This window comes from Neolamprologus multifasciatus, chromosome 18, assembly GCF_963576455.1.
Source record: "Neolamprologus multifasciatus chromosome 18, fNeoMul1.2, whole genome shotgun sequence".
NCBI lineage: Eukaryota > Metazoa > Chordata > Actinopteri > Cichliformes > Cichlidae > Neolamprologus > Neolamprologus multifasciatus.
This window is the reverse complement of record NC_140456.1, coordinates 18,905,944-18,929,649: the sequence shown is the minus strand read 5'-3', so window position 1 is coordinate 18,929,649 and position 23,706 is coordinate 18,905,944. Positions and strand designations below refer to the sequence as shown.

At 40.6% G+C, this 23,706-nt stretch overlaps 1 protein-coding gene across 4 annotated transcripts in view; it reads right to left on the bottom strand.

The window, feature by feature from the left end:
- LOC146497733 (A-type potassium channel modulatory protein DPP6-like) overlaps window positions 1-23,706 on the bottom strand; it is a 97,533-nt gene that overhangs the window by 18,636 nt on the left and 55,191 nt on the right. For all 4 annotated transcript variants that reach the window (XM_085142038.1, XM_085142039.1, XM_085142036.1 and 1 more), the window contains 7 exons: window positions 19,369-19,483; window positions 14,650-14,748; window positions 6,204-6,298; window positions 6,028-6,102; window positions 5,899-5,951; window positions 5,424-5,505; window positions 326-446 (listed from right to left, as the gene is read on the bottom strand). In XM_085142038.1, the coding sequence (XP_084998164.1) occupies window positions 326-446; window positions 5,424-5,505; window positions 5,899-5,951; window positions 6,028-6,102; window positions 6,204-6,298; window positions 14,650-14,748; window positions 19,369-19,483 (640 nt within the window). The remainder of the gene's footprint in view (window positions 1-325; window positions 447-5,423; window positions 5,506-5,898; window positions 5,952-6,027; window positions 6,103-6,203; window positions 6,299-14,649; window positions 14,749-19,368; window positions 19,484-23,706) is intronic.

Genomic DNA, 23,706 nt, shown 5'->3' with positions numbered 1-23,706 from the left:
CAACCTCACTAAAGCCCCTGTGGCTCACTGGGACAAAATCCTCATACCCAGCATCTGAAATGTTGTAGAAAACCTTCCTGAAAAGCAGAGACTTTATAATAACATATTAGCTGGCCTGGTTTCGAAATGAGATGTGCACTGAGCCCTTGCAATTCATTCTCAGAATCCATAATTGAGTTCAACTTCAACCACTCGTTAAAGATGAAAGAAATCCGTCTTTGATCTGAACTCTGAAGAAAATTCCAGCATTTGCAACATAAAGGACTCAATATTATTTCAAGCGTTGTTGTATTTCGGTACGACCTTTCTTTTTAAGTCATCTTACCTTCATACAGCCAGTCAGTGAGGCCATTGAAGACAACTCCTTCTTTGCCAGTGGACACCAGGCGGATCGCTCGACTCTCTACAGTCGTTCTGTAGTAGATGTTGTTTTCGAATATGAAGACCTGAACAAAAAAAGGTGAAAGAGTAGCCATCATCATTAATATTTCTTGTACTTTTGCATTAAAAAAAATGAAATCTTTAAGCCAAAAATGTAAGAGTTTTTTTTTTGTAATAACAACACAACATTATCTTAATCCAAGCCGAAACACTCTCAGTCAACACCTGCTTAATGCACGAGTGTTAAAAGAAATCTCCCTCATTATAGTTCACATTGGGTTCCTCTTCAGCTCAGCATGAAACCATTTCTGTTGCTAATCAAGGCGCTGGAATCGGCTTCGGCCCTGCAGGCACACATACATTGCTAAAAACATATGTAGATGCCAGCTGATGATTCCCCTCCCGCCTTGCTCATTGAGAACTCTGCGCTGTCTGCAGGGGGTCGCCCGTGCTAAATTGCTGGTTATACTGCTGATTTAAGCCTGATTTAAGGCACCCACAGAGGCATCGCCTGAAGGAATTTAGACGCATCGCTGTCAGATGAGCGTGGGACACTTAAAAACCTCTGTCTATAAACTCCAGTGATTTCACCGCTTCAACAGGTGCCAGTATGAAGCAGATGAATGCAAGACTGTCTGATGTCTGTAGTTCAGGCCGTGATGGTGTGACTAGCCTGTCAGCTGTACCCTCTTCAGTGAAATTTAAGCCTCACATCACTTGTAATATGGAGAAAAACAGAAAGACAGAAGTCCTTTTAGCTCTGATCTTTGGATGCTATTGAGCAAATCAAAGTTTTATATTGTGGGATCAACATCTGAGGAAAACAGATCAATGCAGGGCAGTGTAAAAAGGAGGGAAGCTGGCAGTTGGCGAGTGTTACAAAGCAGCCGTGGGACAGCAGCCGTGGGACAGGATTCAAAGAGTTACATAAAAAAAACCCCCAAAACCTCAGCCAACCAAATGATTAAAAGACATGCATTAAGTTTCAGGGTTGAGATTTACTTTCAGAACAAAACTGATACAGTCATAAATAATACTGAATGGACTCTCAGAGCTACAATTGTAAGGCATCCGTATCTGGATTCACACTCACTTGCTTGGTGATTTTTAATGTTCAAGGGAATTAGATGAGAGAAAAGAGTGAAAGTGCAAAAAGCCAAAAGATAGCCATTTCAAAAGGGCAGAGATGAAAGCAGCAACATCAAAGCTACCTGAGCAGGGCGAGCAGCATGGTTGCTCATTTGTGTTGTTGAAGTTGCGTCCTGGGATGTGTGCTGGTGAGCGAGAAGTTGCGAGACGTCTAATTTTGTCAAATAAAACTTTCACTGGTCATTTTCCCTTAAATCCATCGTCTTATTTGTGTCAATACAATCTCTTTTCCCGCTGTGTGTGTGTGTGTGTGTGCGCGCGCATTGACCCAGCCTCACTGATTGCAGTGTCATGGTGGAGTAATTGCTTGTGGTTTAATGAGGGGAGCGTCACAGGATTCATCTCCTGGCTCCTCTCACTGTACATCTGATGCTCGGCTGCACGCAGGCACAGGCACAAACACACACGGCACATTTTTCTGTGCTGATGAAACACTTGATGATAAATTGCTCCACTTCTGATAAACTTAATGGGAAATCATTATATTCATAAACTGTTATGGGAAAAAAAGAAAAAAAAGAAAAAAAGAAAACGCACCACCGGGTCACAGAGAGACAAAAGACGAGAGCTCATCTCATTTTTTTTCCTTTCCTGCACAACCTTGGTGGTTCATTAAATCAAACGCAGAGCTACAGTAACAGCTATGCGAGAGGAACAATCAGGTACATTATTACCATATGCAAATTCACCTGCTTTCTTCCCTCGGCAAAAGGCAAACTCTCATCACACACTTGAAATGTTAATATTTTCTCACAGCCATGTATCTGTAATTTAAGCAAATGATACGATAAGAGCAATTACAGCACAAAGGAAAAGCTTTGAAGTAAAAGCCGATGAAACGCGGGGCCGTAACTCGTTTAAGGAACACAATCTAAACAGAAAAATAATTTAAAGTCAACAAGGGAAAAATGGAGTAAGTGAGAGAATGAAACAAAACACCATCAGGTGCTGGATTGATGAAACTTTTAAGCTCAGTAAAGGATGGGCTAGCATTTTTCATACAACGAAACCAATATTGTGTCAACACAATCTAAATATACAGTTTTGTATAACATAAAAAGGCTAAATGAAGAGCTGTGAGAGCACAGAGCTGTTTAAGATGTCTCTCAAACAAGTGTTGACAAAACATGTCGCCCAGCACAGCACTGTTGCTTGCTAACTTGTTTTTAATAGTTTTTAAACAATAAAAAAGCTCAGTAAGGAATAAGCCATAATGGGCTTCAGCTACGCAGGTAAATTGCACGACAGATTCAGCGTTCCACGTTTTTCTTTCAGGATATATAATGACAATAAGCAGTTGCAGGTAAGCATAATCATTACCAAGAATAAAAAGATACACAAGTTAATGAGGAAACTGTGCCACTAATGATCGAGAACCAGATTTTTTTTTAGTGATTTTTGATGCTTTATAAACTTGGACGTGTAAAATAGTCGCTTACTGCAGCCATTCCTGGATGGCAGATCACTAAGAATCTACTAGGATCCTTGACAGGAACTCTTAATGCTTCAGTATACCAAGACATTTTGGACAATTGTATGCTCCCAGTTTTGTGGGAACCGTTTGGGGATAGCCACTTCCTGTTCCAACATGGCTGCACACCAGTGTACAGTGCAAGGTCATTAAAGACATGGATGTAGAAGAACTTGACTGGCCTGCACAGAGTCCTGACCTCAACCTGACAGAACATCTTTGAGATGAATTAGAGCAGAGACTGCAAGTCAGGCCTTCTTGTCCAACATCAGCGTCTTACCTCAAAGCTGTGTTTCTGGAAGAATGGTCAAAAATTACCATAAACACCTCTAGACCTTGTGGAAAGCTTTCCCAGAAGAGGTGAAGCCGTTATAGCTGAAAAGGGTGGACCGACATCATATTAAACCCTATGGATTAAGAATGGGACGACACTCAAGTTCATGTGAGTGTGCAGCTAGACTTTTGGCAGTATGGTGTATGTTAGATATGGTTTCCTAAAATAGCTGATTTTCCATAAAAAATTATAGAACAGTCTTGGCAGCCGGGGATCAGTCCGCCAGGGCCTCCGCTCCTGGCCGCCACCCGGCACACAATGCACCTGACCCCTATGGTGCCTCCTGCGGGTGGTGGGCCTGCGGGAGGATGGGCCCATGTCTCCTCTTTGGGCTGTGCCCGGCCGGGCCCCATGGACTAAGGCCTGGCCACCAGACGCTCGCCCTCGGGCACCCTCCCCGGGCCTGGCTCCAGGGCAGGGCCCCGGTAACCCTATCCCAGGCAGGGTAAACTGTTCCCTCAATGTTCTCTTCATAAGGGTCTTCTGAATCTCTCTTTGTCTGGTCCCTCACCCAGGACCAATTTGCCATGGGAGACCCTACCAGGGGGCAAAAGCTCCCAGACAGCATAGCCCCTGGGATCCTTGGGACACACAAACCCCTCCACCACGATAAGGTAGCGATTCACAGATCGCAGATACAAGCGGCAGAAATGAGCTTCCTCCGAAGGGTGGCTGGCCTCTCCCTTAGAGATAGGGTGAGAAGTTCGGCCATCCGGGAGGGGCTCAGAGTAGAGCCGCTGCTGCTCCACATCGAAAGGAGCCAGCTGAGGTGGTTCGGACATCTGACAAGGATGCCTCCTGGGCGCCTCCTGGGTGAGGTGTTCTGGGCATGTCCCACCGGGAGGAGGCCCCGGGGCAGACCCAGGACACGCTGGAGAGATTATATCTCTCGGCTGGCCTGTGAACGCCTTGGTGTTCCCCCGGATAAGCTGGAGGAGGTGGCTGGGGAGAGGGAGGTCTGGGCCTCTCTGCTTAGGCTGCTGCCCCCGCGACCCGGCCTCGGATAAAGCGGATGAAGATGGATGGAATTATAGAACAGCTAAACAAATCTCTTGCTTCTAAGATCTGAGTCACAGCTCAGAGTTTTCATTATAAAAAAAGTTACAGATTGACCAACAGTATTTGACCTCTACTGAAGTCCATTAAAAACAGACAACTATTTTAATATTTGAGTGTTTCACTGACAAAATAGTTTTAGTGATTCACAATAGCTGGATACTTTTTTTTTTCTCAGTAGAGCTCATTTTAAATCCTTTTGTGTATAGAGAGACACATCTTTTAACTATGCTAAATCCAAGGACTTCTGTTTGAACATTATCATGGAACGATTTCTGTACTCTTCATGTTTTAAAAGGTAAAAGCAGCAAAACATGTTTTTCTTTTGTAAAAAAAAAAGAAAAAGAAAAAGAAAAAAGCAATTTTCTGTCAGTAGACTGAAATCGTGAAACTAAATTGAAGATTCAGAATTTGTTTCCATAATCATACAGACTGTCTCCAAGCAACGGAATCCTTGTACATGAGCTGTCCCCAAACGTGGCAGACATCACAGACCAACACGTGTGGAAACACGTGCCTGCTGACCTTTGTGACGACACTGGTGCAATGCAACCCTTTGCTCATTGCCGTAACCTTGATGCTTATCTCCAGTCCTACACCCTCAAACATTTGAAGATGTGTCAGAAAGCCAACATATCCTCACCATGCTGTGGTCTAAAATGAAAACAGGCACATGCACACACATCATTGCTGTGTGTCTACTGCTCCTCTCCCAGCAACCTCATACTGCCCAAGCCAAGGGTTGTGCCACCAAGACGCCATCTGCCACTGTGTCTCTCACCGGCTCGCGAGCTGTCACAAAGCAAAAATCTTCTTGGCTGACATTGATGGAGGTCAAAGCAAAGGACGTTCACCTAAGAGGTCTAAATGTGGTCATTACAGAGTGCATAAACCGTATTACCACAAGGTTTGGCTGTGCCACTGTGACAAGCCACTGCTGTGCCTCCTCTGCGAGGGCAGACTGATACTGACAGATCTCTACCTGCGAGCTAGAACTCAGGGAGTGTAATCCCAAGGGTACAGGCTTCTTACCAGCTGCTGGCCTTGGGGCCCCCATCCGGCAAACTGCAGGAAAGCTTCATGCACCTCAGGGGGATTTAAAGGCCACGTTTCCCTGTGAAGACAACACATCATGAGAACATACTTGCTGGTTTGTATACTGCATGCACATCACATGTGTTATATGCCAATATAAATGCACAGTCAGACAAAGAAGTTATGTGTTTTTCAGCCTTGTTCCCTCACTGTAGGCTTCATCAATCAACCATGTCCTTTTTTTTAGCACAAGCTGACTTTGCTTAGCTCGCTACAAATACAGAACAGTAGAGAACTAAGCAGACATAGATGGATGAAAGGCTAAAAAACAGGCCAAAAAGCTTCACCCCAAACTAAAGTGAATTAAAAAGCATTCCCATAAGATTTTAGAGTACGCAGGTAAATGGCGCTGATGTCAGTGCCAGGCTACATATGGTCATAGTAAAGCCGTGTCGAGGAAGAGGACACTTACTGTGTCACGAGACTGTAAATGATGTACTTCGCCTCATAGGAGTGTTGGTATTTCTGTGGAAGAGAACAAAGTTGCGGTCAGGAAAGGACAAAGTCTGAGAAAACAAAATATTCCAGCTAGATTTCTCACCGGTTTTACTTCAAAGGCAAACAGCACATGTTGCATGTCTGGAGACACTTGGTACTTGGCAGCTCTGGATCTATCCTGGATGGGATACAGACAAAAATACAGACACACTCACATTAGGAACACACAGCAGCAGCAGCAGATAGTAAAGTTACTGTTCTTGGAGAAAATGTACTCACAAACAGCTGGTTTGGAACGACAACCCTTTGCTCCAAGGTGTCAATGTTAAGCTGGACAACATCCCCTTCCGCTGTACGATACAGCAGCTCATTGTCTTTGAATGAAAAACAAACACCAGAGGGTGAGATGATATTTTATACAGTTCCTGTTCTCAGATACAGACAACGAAAGTGCAGCAAGTATGGTTTTCCTGTTGTGTAATAATTACTGCAACAGGTCCCACCACAAGGGCATTTCTCAGTATATACACTACAGGGGTAAAAGTATAAATCCACACCTTTAATCCAGTGTTAATATTCCAAAGGGCTAGCCCCCTTGGGAAAAACTGGGAAACTGGGACTGTTGTGGAGGGTCCACGTCATCTCAGTCTTTGTATTCCGGTGTTTTCAGTCCTCTTGCCACAGGTGTATACGATCAAATATCTAGCCATGAAGCCTGCCTTTACAAACATCTGTGAAGGAATGGCTCTTTATGAATTCAAGTGTCGTACTGTAATAGAAGGGACACCGTTTGTGAAATTTCTTCCATCCTAGAGACTTCACAATCAGCTGTAATTGGTATTATTGCAAAGCGGCATTAACATCAGCACAAAAACTGCATGCTGGGAGCTTCGTGCCATTGGTTTCCATGGTTAAGCAGCTCCAGTAGGTGTAATATTTAGGTAGCCTGGTAGTACATGACTACCTGTAGACAGAAGTTGTCAACACAATAACAGTTTAAATAAAAGCACAATTTGAAGATGGGTTTAATATGACTACTAATTAGAAATAATGTAGTAATGACCACCTTATTACACCACTCCACTTTAGTATCCAGTTTAACCTACAATTTGCCAAATGTTTTAAAATTTTTCTTGGATGATTTTTTGAGCACTTTGGGAACATAGAGGTGAAGCGCAAAGACTGAAACTCAACATCATTACTGTTTAAGTTGATCTGACAACATTACTCATCATTTATTTATGCATCCAACAGTTGCAGGGCAATATAAATAACTTGGGGTTCATGGGAATATCTCTTTTTAGCCATCAAAGGCTCAACCAAGTTCACCAGCTAGTTGCTTGTATAAATTATGGTTCCGGGCAGGTTATGTACAGCTAAGTGTTTTTAATGAAGCCAGTTGTAATTTAAAGCAGCAGTAAGCTGCCACACAGGCCTTTCATCTGTTTTATATGAAAACTACAAGGTTTATCTTATGATCTAACAGTAATGAATTACGTATCTCCCGCTGGTCAGTGTTAGAAAGGCTCTGAGTGTTCAATGGGCCAGCGACCTTAGCTTAGCACTAAGAGAGAGATTCATGTCTTCTTTCCTCTAAAGGGAAGTGTCTGCTATACTAACTGTATTTTCTTCATCAGCCTGAATATTACAATTCACAGGCTTGCATATCAATATCCTAAAGCTGATAATATCTGATTATAAAGATATAATAATAATAAAAAAAAAATGTTACAATGAAAGCGTCTCAGCTCAGGCTGAAACAGGTAAGCAAAATACATTTTGCTACCATCTGTTTGTGTCACTCAAAAGCACTTGTCTCACATCCCATCATTGACAATTTTCAGGAACTACAGATGCATATAAAATGTGTCATTTTCAGCCAAATTTAATTAATTAATTTTATGAGAAACATTTCAGCTGGAAGCCAGAAAGTTTGTTTAGGCCATTCAGTCGATGCTTTTTTCCTGTAGTTTCACAGGCTTTTTAAATTATCATAAATAATATTAATAATATATAACTACTGATCCCCCACACAGTATCACATATATGCTTCAGTGATTCTTAATTATTTTAATTTGTACTGCTAGCATTTTTTTTACCATGATAAAACCCTGATTTACAAAAACTTGAAATATTAACGACTAATTGCAGCCCATCAAGGCGCCACTGTTTCAGTTATCTGGTACATCGGGCAAAGCCGTCATTGCTTTGTGTACTTCTCTCATATGTATGACCTGTGATATGAATTTTAATTAATTGAAAAGTTTTATTTTAAAAGGTTCAAGTATTTGATTTTATTCATTACTAAAAAAAACAACAACACAAAACTGTCTTTTATCCTGTCTTCCTTCTCTCACCCCAACCGGTCGCAGCAGATGGCCCCGCCCCTCCCTGAGGCTGGTTCTGCTGGAGGTTTCTTCCTGTTAAAAGGGAGTTTTTCCTGCCCACTGTCGCCAAAGTGCTTGCTCATAGGGGGTCATATGATTGTTGTGTTTTTCTCTGTACGTATTATTGTAGGGTCTGCCTTGCAATATAAAGCTCCTTGAGGCGACTGTTGTTGTGATTTGGTGCTGTATAAATAAAATTGAATTGAATTGAATAGACTATCTTGCAAAGAAAGACCTCAAAATACAACCTCAGTGCAATAAAAGTCAGTTCATCTGTGACTACGGCAACAAAAGTAATTATACATTTTAAATAAAATGTATTATTAGTTCTAATTAAAGCTAACTGCATGGACATATTTATGGAAGCCTGAGAAAACCACTGCTTTCTCACTCCACCTGGTAAGGACTCACCTGAACAAAGCAGAGCAAACTAGAGGACTGACCTTAAGCTGAGACATTGCTGTAGCAGTGGTTAGGAGGGACTGTGAAAGGCTTTTCTTTTCAGAGCAGGCCCCTCCATTTTGTAAGGACTTAGAGGTCACGATGACCCAGCAGTCTCTAACAAGAGTCTCTCAAAATCTGTGCCTAGGATGCTCTCTCCTATCTAATATTAGAAACTCAGACAGTGATCTTTCCTAAATAACATTTCCACTCCTTCTAGAGTAAAGGTGAAGGAGTTCTGTTAGCCTTTTCTGGATGATTGAGTAGATGTGGACAAATTGTAGGAGTGTAGAATGAATGCACCCTGTTGGGAAGTGACCTTCAAACTGTGTTGCAGTGTGTCATATCAACCTTTGTGGACATTTTTGCGCTCCCTTGTTTCTGCTGAGGTATGGGAGGAGCCGGATTGCCAAAAGGATTTGGGCAAAACGCATAATTTTGCAGTTTATGCGAGTTTGCATTGAGACAGGTTTCTGTGACAACAAGACAAGAAGAAGGACGTCGCGTGAAGCTGTCCTCTCGTCAAGAGAAGTGTTTTTCATATTTGTCACACATCATGAAAAAGAAAAGAAAAACATTATTAGTGGATCTAACACTGATGACACAGCAAAGACCAGTGACCTGTGTTACCGATCACAAAACACTGATGAAGGAGGTATTTTCAAACATGAAAACATGATGCCTAACACACACACAAAGTTTTTAAAGAAGACAAGAACTGAAAACATGGGAAGGGATGTTTGCTGAATTTTTGTTGTTGTTGCCGTTGGTTGCGAAAGGGCTCTGTTTAAAGTTGCCTTCACTCTTCTAGGGCTTTCTAGGGTAAAACTGGATTAAATGGATTGAATTTAATGAGGATGGAGTGAGTTTTGTTATATACCGTACGCTCTGTTCTCTGTGTGTATTTCAAAAATACGAGCACTTCAGACAGACAGTGGGAGCTCTTTGTTTTAGAGATCAATCCGAAGGTCGAATACTTTGCCTTTGAATCGGAGTCTGTGAGAAACTCATAGGTGAGTCCAAAGACTACCGATGCGAGCGGTGATCAAAGAGCAGTGGGGATCAATTACGCACTGCTGTGAATGTAGCCCACAAAATATTGATGAGGACTGCTCAAGTGTGAGCTTGTCCCATCGGGTTTCTTATCAGAAGGTCATTAGCGCCAAATGGGGGTTGATTGCATTAATGTAGCTGACAAGATGCAATGTCACATAATTGATTCCTGGAGTTTTGTCAGGTGCCGAGGACGTTTTCATCAGGGCTGTGAGCGAAGGGCACAGAAACACGCGAACTTAACTAATTATATGTTAATAAGCCTGTAATGTAAGTAATCAGTCGAACAATCTGCACAGTGGAACAAAAGGACAGATGTAAGGTCGTTTTGTGCTTGTGCGCTACATGAAAAGTAACAGCTGCATTTAAAAGTACACATGCGAGTCTTCAGGTGTTTTTACGCAGTGTGTGTCAAGCTAATAACCGCAGTACGACTTTTACAAAGAGGTTGAACGCAGCACTTTCACTTCTCAAAGAAGATCTGAACACTGTTTACTAATTAAGGCAGCCTTTCTGTATGACTGTAAGAACCATAAAGCAGAACTCAGATTTGCAAACATTTCAGAAAATATAAATGTTTTATGACATTTTATGACTAGATTTGATTTTATATCTGACCAAATATGCTTTTTCTCCCCCCTAATCAATCGCCTTCTTCTCATCTCTCGGCAAACAGAAATGTAAAAAGTAGTGGATACACAGAGGGGAGCATAAAAACAAACTACAAGCAATTTTTTTTTTTTGTTTTAGACTCTGTGTGTGTTTTTCATTGAGATACTTGATGAGTTAAAAATTGATTGAAATCTGAATCAGAACTTTATTTTGAAGGTATAAGAGCCCAAACCTCCACCAAGGCAGCGCCTTCTCTGTGCTTTTATGCGAACAGTATTGCATCAGCATTCATTTTGCTTTATTTACTTTATTCATTTTTACTTTACATAAGTTTGTTGAGCAACAAAAACAAGTGTGACGTAATATGCCGTTATGTAAAGTTATTCATATTTAATTACACTACAACCATTGTAGCCGCTACAGCAGGAACGTGAAACATATTTTACATCGTCCCACTTTTATTTTAATTGGGTTGGATCAGTGAGGCGACATGATAAATGTGTAAAATTGTGTAGAAACCATTCTAGCAGTTCATTGCCCAGACTATCCTGTAATTATAAAATATAGTTTTTGTTAATTCACAGAAAAATCTGGGGTGGTTTTTTTTTTCGTTTTGTTTTTTAAAAACAGAAATTTCTAAAAGAAAAAAAACCAGGAACTTTTCTGTCATTTAATTGTGGATCTATCACTTAATTAGTTTGGTTTAATATGTATGGAAAACACTCAACATTTTCCAAATGTCCAGTGGACCAGATTGTAGTGATTGCCGGGTTGTTTCTTGCCCCCAGGCCTTATGTTTGACACCCCTGCCCTACCCAAGTGAAAGTACCCAAGTACCCAATGAAACTGAGAATGAAGTTCAGATGGAAAAACAATTTAGATGAGCTATTGAAATCAGAGACATTTGTACTGAGTAAGCTGAAGCCAGAAGCCAAAAGGGTAGAAAATACTGCTTTAATGTTTAACTTTGTTGTGCTTTTAAAAACTTCTTATACTATTCTTTCTGTATGATATTAATCTGAAAAAGAAGTAACTACTGGTAACTTCTGTGGTCTGTGGCAACGAGTGCCATTTGTTTTGCTGTTGTTTACTGGGAGGGCATCATCAGTGCCACACATGCCAGCAGGATCAACAAGACTGGAATCATTATTGCCATCACTGGAGGCACTGAGTCAGTGAGAGACAGGGGGTCACTGAACATGGACAACCCATCGCACCCACTCCATTGCACACTACAGAGGCAGCAGGGCTGACATGAAGAACGCTTCAGGAAAAATCATTCCTTTGTGAAAAAAAAAAAAAGTACAACAGCTCTCTTTTATTTGTGACAGGTGAACACGCCTGTCAGGACATAAAGACATCTCTGTATCAAACCTTCTTGCTGCTGTTTCTTATATTTATACTGTTCGTGTTATTTATTACAGGAGGCAGAACTGCAGGTGGCACAGTTGAAGGGGGACGAGATTAGAAATGAGTACATCAGAGGGACAACTCAGGTCGTGCAGTTTGGAGACAAAGTTAGAGAAGCAAGGCTGAGATGGTTTGGACATGTGCAGAGGAGGGATGGTGGATATATTAGTAACAGTATGATGAATATGGAGCTGCCAGGCAGGAGGAAAAGAGGAAAACCTCAAAGAGTCAAAGATGTGGTGAAGGAGGACATGCAGAGGGTTGGTGTGGGTGTGACAGAGGATGGTAGGGATAGAGGAGATGGAGGCAGAAGATCCTATCTCTCTATCTCTCTATCCATCTATCCATCTATCTATCAATCATCATATCTATCATGATGCAATGTTATTATAAAGTTACCACCACAGGAACAAAGTAGTGCTGATTCAACAACATAAAGCACTTCTCCTGCTGAACACCAGGGGGCACAGACTTAGCTGATCCAGCTTTTATGAGCTCAGCTGGCAGCTTCCTATTCTCTACCTTATTAAGGCAAAAGAGGACACAGGGACGCTGATTAAGTGTGCATCTTTTCACTTTGACTGGCACACAGCATGCTCCGTTTGTATTGAATGGCTTAAAGGAAGACTCCAAGGATGTAACGTGTGTTAAAGGTGAATAATCAGAGTAATTGTTCGTTGAACTAATTGTAATGTTTATTTGAGGTAGTGTGGAACTTTAGAAACAAGAAGGTTTAAAAATATTTCATATTTTATTTGCTCAGTTATATCAGTTTATTTGTGCTGTTGCACCTCGCTCAGCAACTTAATCAAAACCGATCCTCATTTGTATCTTATAAGGACAGGACAGTTCAATAAATGCAAAACTTTAGATATAGAAACACTGCACTCGTTAGCGTCAGATATTTTGCACCGTTTCTTTCTTTTTCCTTCATTTTGCTTTTCTTTGTTCTTTATGAATCATTTCCATGCCTCCCTTTATTGCTGGGTGCACTTAAAAAAATGAAATTGGGTGACATGACATGATACAATCTAGTAAGAGTGGTTAGTTGCTTGGATTCACAAAATTCACAAGATCACACAAGAGTTCAAACCACAGGAAAATCACTGGGGTTAGAAGAGACAGACAACCATACACACACTACGTATATGCCTCAGCTATTTATTGTGGTTTTTAAAATTCTATATAAAGCCTTTTAATCATAGTTTCCCTATTTTTTTGAAGTCTAGATTGACAGCTCGGTGGCACAGTGGTTAGCACTGTTGCTTCGCAGCAAGAAGGTCTTGGGTTCAAATCTGCAATCTGGCCAAGTTTGCAGTGGGTTCTCTCTGGGTACTCTGGTTTCCTGCCGCAATAATTAGGGTTAAGTTAATTGGTGTTTCTAAAATATCTGTGAACATGAGGGCAAATGGTTGTCTGTCTCTCTGTGATAGACTGTTGACCTTTCCAGTATTCTGACTCCCACCCTATCACATGTGGGATAGGTCCCAGCCTCACTGCAACCCTGGTAAAGATAAGAGGATGGATGGAGTGCAAGTTATTATAAATCCATTAACATTTTATGTTAACCAGACTCTAGACTTTGTTGAACACTCCAAAAAAATAACTCTTTAAATGAACTTAAAATAAATGGATTAATAAATTGATTTCTATTACGAATAAGCATGTTTTGTTGCACTAACGTAATTTGCATGGGTTGGATCAAATCAATTAAATTAAGTTGGACTCAACTGTAGTAAAACAGTTGATTCATCATTAATTAATCAAGTTAGTCCAACTCAAGTACATTAAGTTGGAATACCAGAATTGCATAATGCTAAAATAAAGCAATTTAATTACGTGGAAATTCTTTCCATGATTTTTTTATGTTCATTCAAAGAGTTATTTTTTTGAGTGTGTCTGGCTTTGGGCTTGCTCTAGCACGTTGGCTGTGTGTGACTTGACTATCAATGTTTTTTTTTATGAGAAAATATAATCACTCTATTGTACTATACTGTATGGACAAACCAAGAAAATATGTTACCAATCAAAGTTTTTACAACATCTGAACAAATAGAGTTTTATTTTATCTCTAGAAATCTTCAAATCCTAAATGAAAACTGTATACTTCTCATCCAGCAGCCAAACTGATTTCATGATTTGAATTCTTTCTGCGATGAATATAAATCAGTGGTTTTGAAAAGGTCAGCACAAAAATGTGGTGTATCATTTGCAGCCTTTTTTTCTTTCACCCCTGCATTAATTTCATCCCAAACCAGCTTGAGCTGGACTTTCCATGTAATGAAGGTGTTTTGCTGCGGGATGAACCCTCGGGCTCCCTGCGTTACTAAGCTTTTCCCCATAATTTCAATGCCAATAGGGTCTATTCTTCCTTCTGCACCACTGTAGTCCTAATGATGTATCACGGGTTTAGAAACACAGGGTGTTCCAACACCTTCTTTGTACCGACAGAGTGTTTTGTAAGTATTCAACAAAAAGTTTGGACACTTTTGCAACAACTTTTCAAGGCTTCCTCTAAATTCAATGCTGCAGGAAATATGTTAGTTATCCAACTTGTTAATTGCTGGAAGAAGGCCGGACTCCTTTTAGAATTTATACGATGATACTTACATTTTTATTTATTTTTTTATTTTTTAAACCTTGAACAGTTTACAGTTATCAAATGAAGTTGAACTGCCTGAACTTGAATAATAGGTGGAAAAACCAGGCTGCTGCATGTACGTGTACGCCTGATTTTGATGCCGATGTTATGTTCTGTGTGACGGCTGTGTTTTGACACAAGAGACGGATTTTAAACGTGAAACACGCGTTCGCTCACTCACCGCTCAGCCATTTAGCGTCCGGGTCATGGATGTGAAGGTCTGCACCAAAAATATCTTCTACGGTTACTTTCTTCTTGAGGGCCAGGCTGTCATCTTCACCTGTCAGAGCATTTCACAAAAGGATAAACATGCATAAATTGAACATGACACACAGAAGCCCACATATTTACGGTCATAAATTATTTTGCGGTATAGCTGTCTTTCAGTCTTGCTTTTATTTATAGCAAACACTGAAGGAAATATTTTGAATTTTTTATCAACACGTTTGCTTTACTGTACATTCCTCTTCTGTTTCTGGAGGTGGTGGAATCCAGCAACTATTCCTCTGCTACAGGTGGGTCAATTTAGCGCAAAGAACAAACATTTAAAGAGGCCCCTGGTATTGCTCTGTTGGTCTAAGAGCATCAGTTCCCATCTTCCTGCTGAGTTTCTCAGCAGCGACTCAAAACCCAAAATGAGATCTGAAGCCGACAGCTGAACTGCAGATGGAGCAGACAACAGGGGGGCAACAAGCGAGTGAGTCTTGATGTGAGGAAGGAAAAATGGTGAACATTTGAACCCTTTTGGCATCTTATAGAACACCTTTACTTAGAAAAGCACCGTTAAGACAGGAGTTGTCACGACAGCTGACAGCCCGGTCTTACTGTACAAAATGGGAAGTTGACAGATTCTTCGGCACTCTTCACGCTGTGACTGAGCGGCGAGATGTGCGCGTGTAAATACCACATCGAGTGCTGTCGAGTGTTTACTGACTTGAAACATCATAGAAACTCTCCTGCCTGGTAAGAATCTGCAGAGTGAGGGGAGAAAGCTAATTTCCGGCACGAGGCAAACAGTGTTCTGATGCTTTGCCAATCTGACAAATGGCTGGAGTTCTTACAGCATAATGATCTCCATTAAACGGGCCTGAATGGAATTGCGCATTAAAAGGGCCATTACCTAGTGAGAAGATGACTGGTAGAACTGGTGTAAAATCACAAGCAGAGAAACAATGCCCTCTGTAAAACCTTTCCCCGTGGAAAAAAGGTTGTCAAATCAAGACAACTGCGATTTCATGTGAGGCGTTTCTGCAATGGGGAAATTCAGCAAATGCCTCTTTCAGTGCTACGTGTTCATGTAGATTGTTTTGGAGATATTGGCTATACTAATTAAAGTAGGCAGCACATGGCTTGTGGTTCACAAACTGCAAAATGGACTTGATTTTAGTTCTTTCTGCAAAGCTTCTGTTTATAACAGCCATAAAAAATGTTGTGAATCATTTGAATGTTTTGATTAAGCCAGAAGATTCAGCTGGACCCCAGGCTTCCCATGTTTCCTGTCTTTTAGTCCTAATGATGCATCAGAAGATCCATCACTTTTGTTCAAAAGGTCATCCACTCAGTAGCTTCATTACAGGTTCACATCCATATGAAAGTCTGTAGTTGGATACAAAGAATTACGCTTAACAATCATGAAGATGCGTCCGCACTCTGGACCAATCAGGACACTCGACTCATCTTTTAATTCACCAAAGCAGAAAGCGTTTTAGTCCGAACTGTTTCAGAGAACTGTCCACAGTTCAGGAATACTTAGTTACCGTTTGGACTTTTTGTCTTTCGGGACTTTATTACTTGCGTACGTACATTAAAATTTTAGTATTTAGCTGTTGTCCTGTTAGTTCTGTGATCACACCAGTGTTCATTAGTTGTGTATTGCCATACATTATATATAGAGATATATATTTTGCTCCCATAGTATAATGAACACATTAAGGGACCGTCAGACATTTCTCAAGCTCGCGTCATGTGTGCAGTGCCTCAGTACTAAGCACACATACATTTTCCTAAGCAAGGGCGCTGCTCTTTATTGATAATCCTTACATTTAAAAGATCTCCAAAGTATTCTTCTTCTCTTTTGTTTTCATTTATGCATTCTATATTGGTTAATTCACACCATCCTGTTTGCTTTTCTATGAAAGACATGCAAAGACATGCACATAATGCACTCACATACACACCTACAGAGAGATGTTTCTGAAGTGAATTTGTTGTCATCGCAGTCTTTAGGAAGCTTGTGCATAATCATTACTCATCATTACATCATCTTTCCGCCTGCCTTCTTTGAGCCAATCAGCCTCAACTCTGTGTGGTTTAAATCTGCGCTCTCTGTCATTTTCTCTTTCAGACTCTCTGTCGTGCAACCCACGTCCTCCCCATCTCCACCTCACACACACACCTCAGTCAGAGACCCATCCAAGCCTCAGTCTTCACATTCACCACCACCAGGGTCTAGACTCTGGAGGGTTTCTGTTCTAAATCTTATCACCACTGAGATTCCAATAAGCCATGATGGGTCATCGGGGTCTAATCGTCAGATAGATTAATTCATTTCTCTATCTCAAAAACCATGGTCCGTTTTCCCAAGTGATCTCTCCTTATTTAAGCAACAACTGAAGTCAACATCAACTTTCAAGGCTTCCTTTAAATCCACTGCTGAAGGAAATATATCAGTAATCCGAACCCTTAATCCCTGAAAAAGGCCTGGTTTTGTTCAGAATTTATACAATGTTACCTAAAATGTTTACCTAGTGAAATGATGACGGGTAAAACTGGTGTAAAATCACAAGCAGAGAAACAATGTCCTCTGCAAAACCTTAAAGAGAGAAGCATGTCAATTCAAGACAGCTGTCTAAGAAGCGAGAAAAAAGCAGGAAATTAAAGCAATTTCATCCAAGGTGTGTTTGAATTGGGGAAATTAGCTGCTCATGAGAATCCAAGGCTTTTGGAGGTATTTTCAATAACTTCTGCAACTGTATTGCAATTATTTTAGCATTTATTATTTTGTAGAATCAGTTGAGGTGACTGTGTAGCTTTGTCAGAGCCTTGCCCTCTCAGGGCTTCGTCTCACTTGTCTAATGCTTTTTGCTATTCAAGTTCAAATTCAAGGTTCTTTAATCAGTACCCTTATGTAGATTTATTTTGCAGTGAAAAGAGCTGACACCCTTCTCAAACACAGACACTAGACAGTGTTAGTTAGTTATTTAAAAAAAAAAAGCTGCATGCTTCACTGAGACCACAGTTTCAATCCCTCCCCCACTACCTATAGTATACTAATAGATACATTTGAAAAAGGAAAAAATAGCTACTGTTATAAATACATAAATAAAAATATAGAAATATAAATAAATTAGTGCTGTCAACGTTAATCTCGTTAACATGACGTTAATGCGGCAAATCTCCGTTAGCGAGTTAACACGGATCGCCCTGTGCATGGGGCTGCACGGCGCTAGCGTGTTAACGAGCTAACCGAGCTAACGCGTTAACGAGCTAACGGCGTTAACGAGCTAACAGCGTTAATGCTGTTATGCCGTTAACGTCATTTTAACGAGATTAACACTGACAGCATTAAAATACATATAAGTAAATATATGTTTAGAAATGGGAATATTGTGTGTACTGGTACCTCAGCCAGAGAGCTCCTGATTTATAGCTCATCTGTCTGAATGCTGAATATCAACATGTCAGAGACATTCAGAGTTGGCAAAACTACAGATACTTCAAAACTGTGTTCAAAACTACTCCAGTAAGAGTTCTGATGTATCTTATTTACTTTACATGCTCTGAAATGAACTCAAAGTCCAACAGTAAAAAGCAGCTTTTCTAGAGCTCTTGTTGTGCAAAGCTAACTGAACTTAATGCTATTTTAATACAATAACAGATTAATTTTAGTACATGGAAATACAAACTTTATTTCTGATTACGCTTCCACAACTAAACCAAAAAATACAAGGGTTGAAGTGGGATTCAGCAACACAACAAATTATCTTAGGAACACTAAGTTATTGTATTGGCTCAGTGTTGGAGAAAAGAAACCCATTCATTTTTGTTGTGAGATCCAGGAGATTTTCTCTGTGTACAGGCTGAGATCAGCTGATCTGCTGCTCTTGGTGGATTTACACAACTGAACTCAGCAACAGGCAAGCAGATGTTTTGATTTTTGTTTACTTCCTTGGCAGATTTCCATCAACTACACTGACAGTATAGTATTTATTCTGTCTTTATACTAGACCCTATGCAGCTGGTCTAAATACTGAATTCAGTTACTGAATTCACCACAGTACAACAAGCTAACCTGTTTATCCTGCACCAAACTGCAGAGCACTTGAACAACACAAAGTTAGTATAAAAATTAGATTGGTTTGCTGGACGTTTTACAATATGAAAAAATAACTTTATTTCATATACAGATCCAATATAAGATTAAAAAATGTGGACACTACATGTAAGCTTTATATTTCCAGTTTATCAGATACCACTGAGAACTCCTTATCTTTAAATCTATCCTCTCATCTTCCTGTCCTGTTCTGAAAATGTAAGGATTAACAAGTGCAGATACTTGTGTAAAAATGTAGGAAATAAAAGTAAAAATATGTCAAATAAATAAAACTCAAGTACAGATACTTGAAAATACTACTTCAGTACAGTATCTGGAAATATTAAAGAGAAGACTGTAATTTTTGCATAAGTTTAAATCGTTGGCATAGTCAGTTATGAATGCACATAATTCCTAGGAAACTGGACGGGTAACGTGATGCAAATTACTCATTTTGTTTGAATAAATATAATAACCTAAGAGGATTAAGCATCCTCGGCATCCTTGGAAATACACATCCACTGAGTTTTAGCATATTTGCATGCAGGTTTGTGTATTTGTGTGCATTTCCTAGAGGGCTATACACACCAGGGCTGAGCAGGATAACAGAGGTGACAATCAGAGAACAGATGATCAGGATGACCAGCAGGGCTATGGCTATTCCCTTCCAGTTCCTCTGAGGTGGGGCGCTGCCAACAAGGTCCTGAAAAACATAAATATTACATTACAATGAGGCAAAAACAAACAGAAGCGAAAAAATACCACCTATCAAGCACCCATAGGCAGCAAATAAAGTACTTCCAGTGCTACAATTCTACTTCACCATAGAAGATGTTGTGCAACAACATTCAGGTGATTGTATTTTTTGTACAATGGTTTAGAGTTCACCTCATCATAAATAAAAAAAGAACTATTTTGTACTGTCACAGTTGGAGGTAGAGATTGGCCGGAGGACAGCTCATTCTGTCAGACAGATGCTGATAACTCAGCCACTTGTGCGCAGCAACAGCGCATCATCCAGTTGCTCCCCGCTGCTCGTATACGAAGAGTCCCCGCAGCTTCGCCTGATAGCTGGAGCGGCGCTACGGCTTCAACACAGACACAACAGGCAGAATAATGAGCTGCTCTCCTCACGGAGCCCAGCAGATGGTAGATGGCTAATCAACACTGTTTGAAACGCACGTACTGCAAAAATCCACAGGACACACAAAACACTTTAAGTGCAAAAGTGCAGCATGCAGCAGTGAGGAGACTGACCAACAATCAAAAACACATCTTCAAGTATTTCAATGTAAAAGCCCTTGAGTGGCTTTACTGTGTGATTTGTCGGCACAAGCACGCGCCATCAACTGCCTCTTGACACACTGCGTCCATTAGAAAGCAACAGGAACAGACAGTTTTCTGGAATAACTGCAGATGAGTGCTAACCTCCTGAACTCGGAGCTGTCTTTCACTCACTCTGCCTTTAAGATTGGGGGCTTATAACTTCGCTTGGCGGGCACACATGTCAAATATTTGCATTTTCAAGACCGATTAGACTATTTAGAAATGTCATCATCTGACACATAGATCCTTTTAGAAATTAGTGTCCAACTTTGGTTGTTTTTTGCACTTTAGTATGCTGTATATTTAAGACTCTATTTTTCAGTTTATTGAAACTCAAAAACTGAAATTTGTAATTTAAAATAAGCCTTTTACTGACTTGCACACCATCTTTAGGTCTCCCCACAAGGCTTAAAGCTCAGGCTAGGCCCTTCTGGATAGTCATGACTTTGCATTGTCCTGGCAGTATGTCTTGGGTCAGTGTTGTGCCAAAGGTGAATTAGTGTTACAGTTGCAGGTCTGTGTAAGCAGAAAAAAGAGACCAGCGACTTTCTAAAAGAGTTTGCTGTTTTCAGTTCAGTGGCACACTGTGTGACTTTTACAGAAATGGAAACAGTCAATAAAATAACTACCACAGCATGCCCATCTCCTCACCAACCTTCTCACTCTCGTACAGGGCAGAGTTTCCACAGCTGCTCCAGTTATTTGACCATTTACCATTTAAGCACAGAGGAAGATATTATGGAAAACAAAGGCACTATCACCATTTTTTTCCTTCAGCAGACGGTGACAGAGAGAAATGAACTGTGAGAGTGAGGTTTTACAGGTGCACACATGCAGTCCTCTGAATAACCATCTTTAGCAGCAGTAACTTGAAGTAATCATTTTCTGTATGACTTGTTTCTCATAATATTGTGGAGGAAGTGTGCCCCTTCGCCCTTACAGCATCGCTTCAGTTCATTGAGGTATGTGGGCATTTGTTGATGCCATTCAGATCAGATTGAGGTCTGGACCAAAGCAACATTCTTTTCTTTTTCAGTCATTCTGTTGTGGATTTGCTGCTGTGTTTAGGCTCATTGTACTGTTGCATGACCCGGTTTTGGACAAGCTTTTGACTCTGGAGCAGAGGAGTTTATGGTCAACTCAATGATCAACAATATGCTTGACAGGTGGTATGAGGGCCTTACACTGATTTGGTTTACAGAGGTCAAGTAGTTCCGGAGGTCTTGAGATTTATTCAGATGCAGCTTTGCAAACTGCCAGGTTCTTTTTAGAGAGAAGCAGCTTTCTCCTGGAAACCCTTCCAAACAAGACATACTTAGTCAGTCTTTTTCTAATTGTGCTGTCATGAACTTTAACATTAAACATGCTAACTGAGGCCTGCAGATTCTGAGATGTAGCTCCTGGTTATTTTGCAGTTTCTCTGAGCACTGAGCAGTCTGACCAGACACGTGCTGGTGACCAATTAACCGCTAGAATTTCTAAATTCTGTGCAAAAACATGCTTTAACGCTATAATTATGGGTTATTGCTAATATCCTGGTGTGCAAAGTTATATTAATTTAATTGTAATTAAAGTGTGTAAAGTGAAGGCTCTGAAGCGACCCATTAGGGTATCGCTCTACACTATTGCATCCAGCGTGTAGAAGAGTCGAGGTTATAAATTGCAGCCAGATGTGATTTCCGTGCATCATGCTTGCCAGCTATGTGGCCGCACAAACAGACACGCACATTTGCACATTAATGCCTCTGGTCACAGTCAGTGAGACAAGTGAGCAGCTTCAGCCACCCGTATCAGTCCAGCTGCTCATAACCATGTTACCAATTAGCCCTGGTCTCTCTCTGCCTGTAGTCAGGAGAGTGGTTATACGGTACGGAGGGGCTCAGTGAACCACTCGCGAGTTAATGAGGGGTGCGTGTACACGGGAGAGAGAAGCAGACAGCTCAACTGGTGAGCAGAGACAGCGCTTCTTATATATTTGAAGACTTTAAATGGTAAATGGCCTGTATTTGTATAGCGCTTTTCTAGTCCCTAAGGACCCCAAAGCGCTTTACACAACCAGTCATCCACCCAGTCACACACTTTAGCAAGTTACGATACAGTAAATGTTTAAAATGATCCTGTGTGTATGGCACCTGTGTGTATTTACTTTGCTTGCGCACCTACTGTCTCTGCACAGTTTGTCTCACAGCAAAGCAAATCAATAGCGAAGGCAGTGAGTACATATAGAAAAACAGCAGGCACGTCAATAAGCTGATGCATTGCTGCAGAGGTAAGGATTTTCACAACAGCGTGTATGGAGTCGTATGCTGGGTTCATAAGATATTAATCTCCCTGTGTTATCTCGCCCGAATAGGAAAGACACGATATCTGCAATCGCTTCAGACTTCTGACCGAGCCAGAAATAAAAGGCTCTGATGCTCCGACCAGCTTTGCTGATAATGACCTCCTTTCAGCAACTGCTAACTTTTCACTTCATAGAGTTGTCTGTGTATCTGTGCGAAAAATGTAACAGGACCCAGTCCAGCGTAACACATCAATCAATACACGTGGCATTTGGAAATAATCAACATAACAAAGTAAGGAAAAAAAAAATCTCCCGTCACAATATTTCAAAACACTGTGACATTTAGTTACAGCAATTCTTCCACCTATGACAAATGCAGCTATAATGACAGCAGAGCGCTATTTCTATCACAAATACATCTCTCACAGGTCCTGTGGGCTAGTGCAATTGCAGAATATATATGATTTGACAAACAGGAGCAGCAGCTTCCTTCCAGGATGGCAGTTTCTGTAAACAGACAGTCGAACATTCAATTACGAGTCAAAGAGCTTTTCCGCAATCCTGATCAATAGACAATCAAAGACTGCTGGACGTTTGCCTTCTTCACCGTAAAAATATATAAATTAAAAATTAAAAAATTAAAACAGCTCAGGTTGAAACGGTTGCCACCATTAAAGTGGTATGTCAATATTTCTGGATGCATAACACCGCCCTGACTAAGATCAGATCGATGTTTATTGTGCTACACGGTGGACAACAGAACCGTCAAAACAGCTGTCACAGCTGTTTAAAACGCCCATTCAACAAAGCCACTGCAACAAGGTGAGCATTAGTGCACTTACTGAGGGGGAGCCTCAAAGCTACTTGTGATGGATCGAGTTGAAAAACAGGAGGAGTCCCAGGAATTATTAGAAAAATATAGTTTCCATTTATTTAACCCCCCAAAATTATATTTACAAGAGTAATAAATGTTGAGCTCATAAAAGAGGTCAAAGAAACAAAACTAAACTCAGGCAAAGCCTGCAACCTTAACAAGCCAAATGACTGCTACAAACAAACATAACTGACCTAAACATGAAATGACATACAAGGGTATATATAATGGCTGATCAGACCATTGTGACACATGAGGGGTAACAAACAAACACAATCATAAATTACAAACGATGCAGTACAATCTAGTTTGTTAATAAACTAAACACCAAAGAAGAAAATCAAAAACCCATTAAACCCTAAACTCAAATATTTTATTAAATACAAATACCTTGTTTTTAAATGAAAGAAAACACACATTCTCCCCTTCAGCAGGAAGTGGT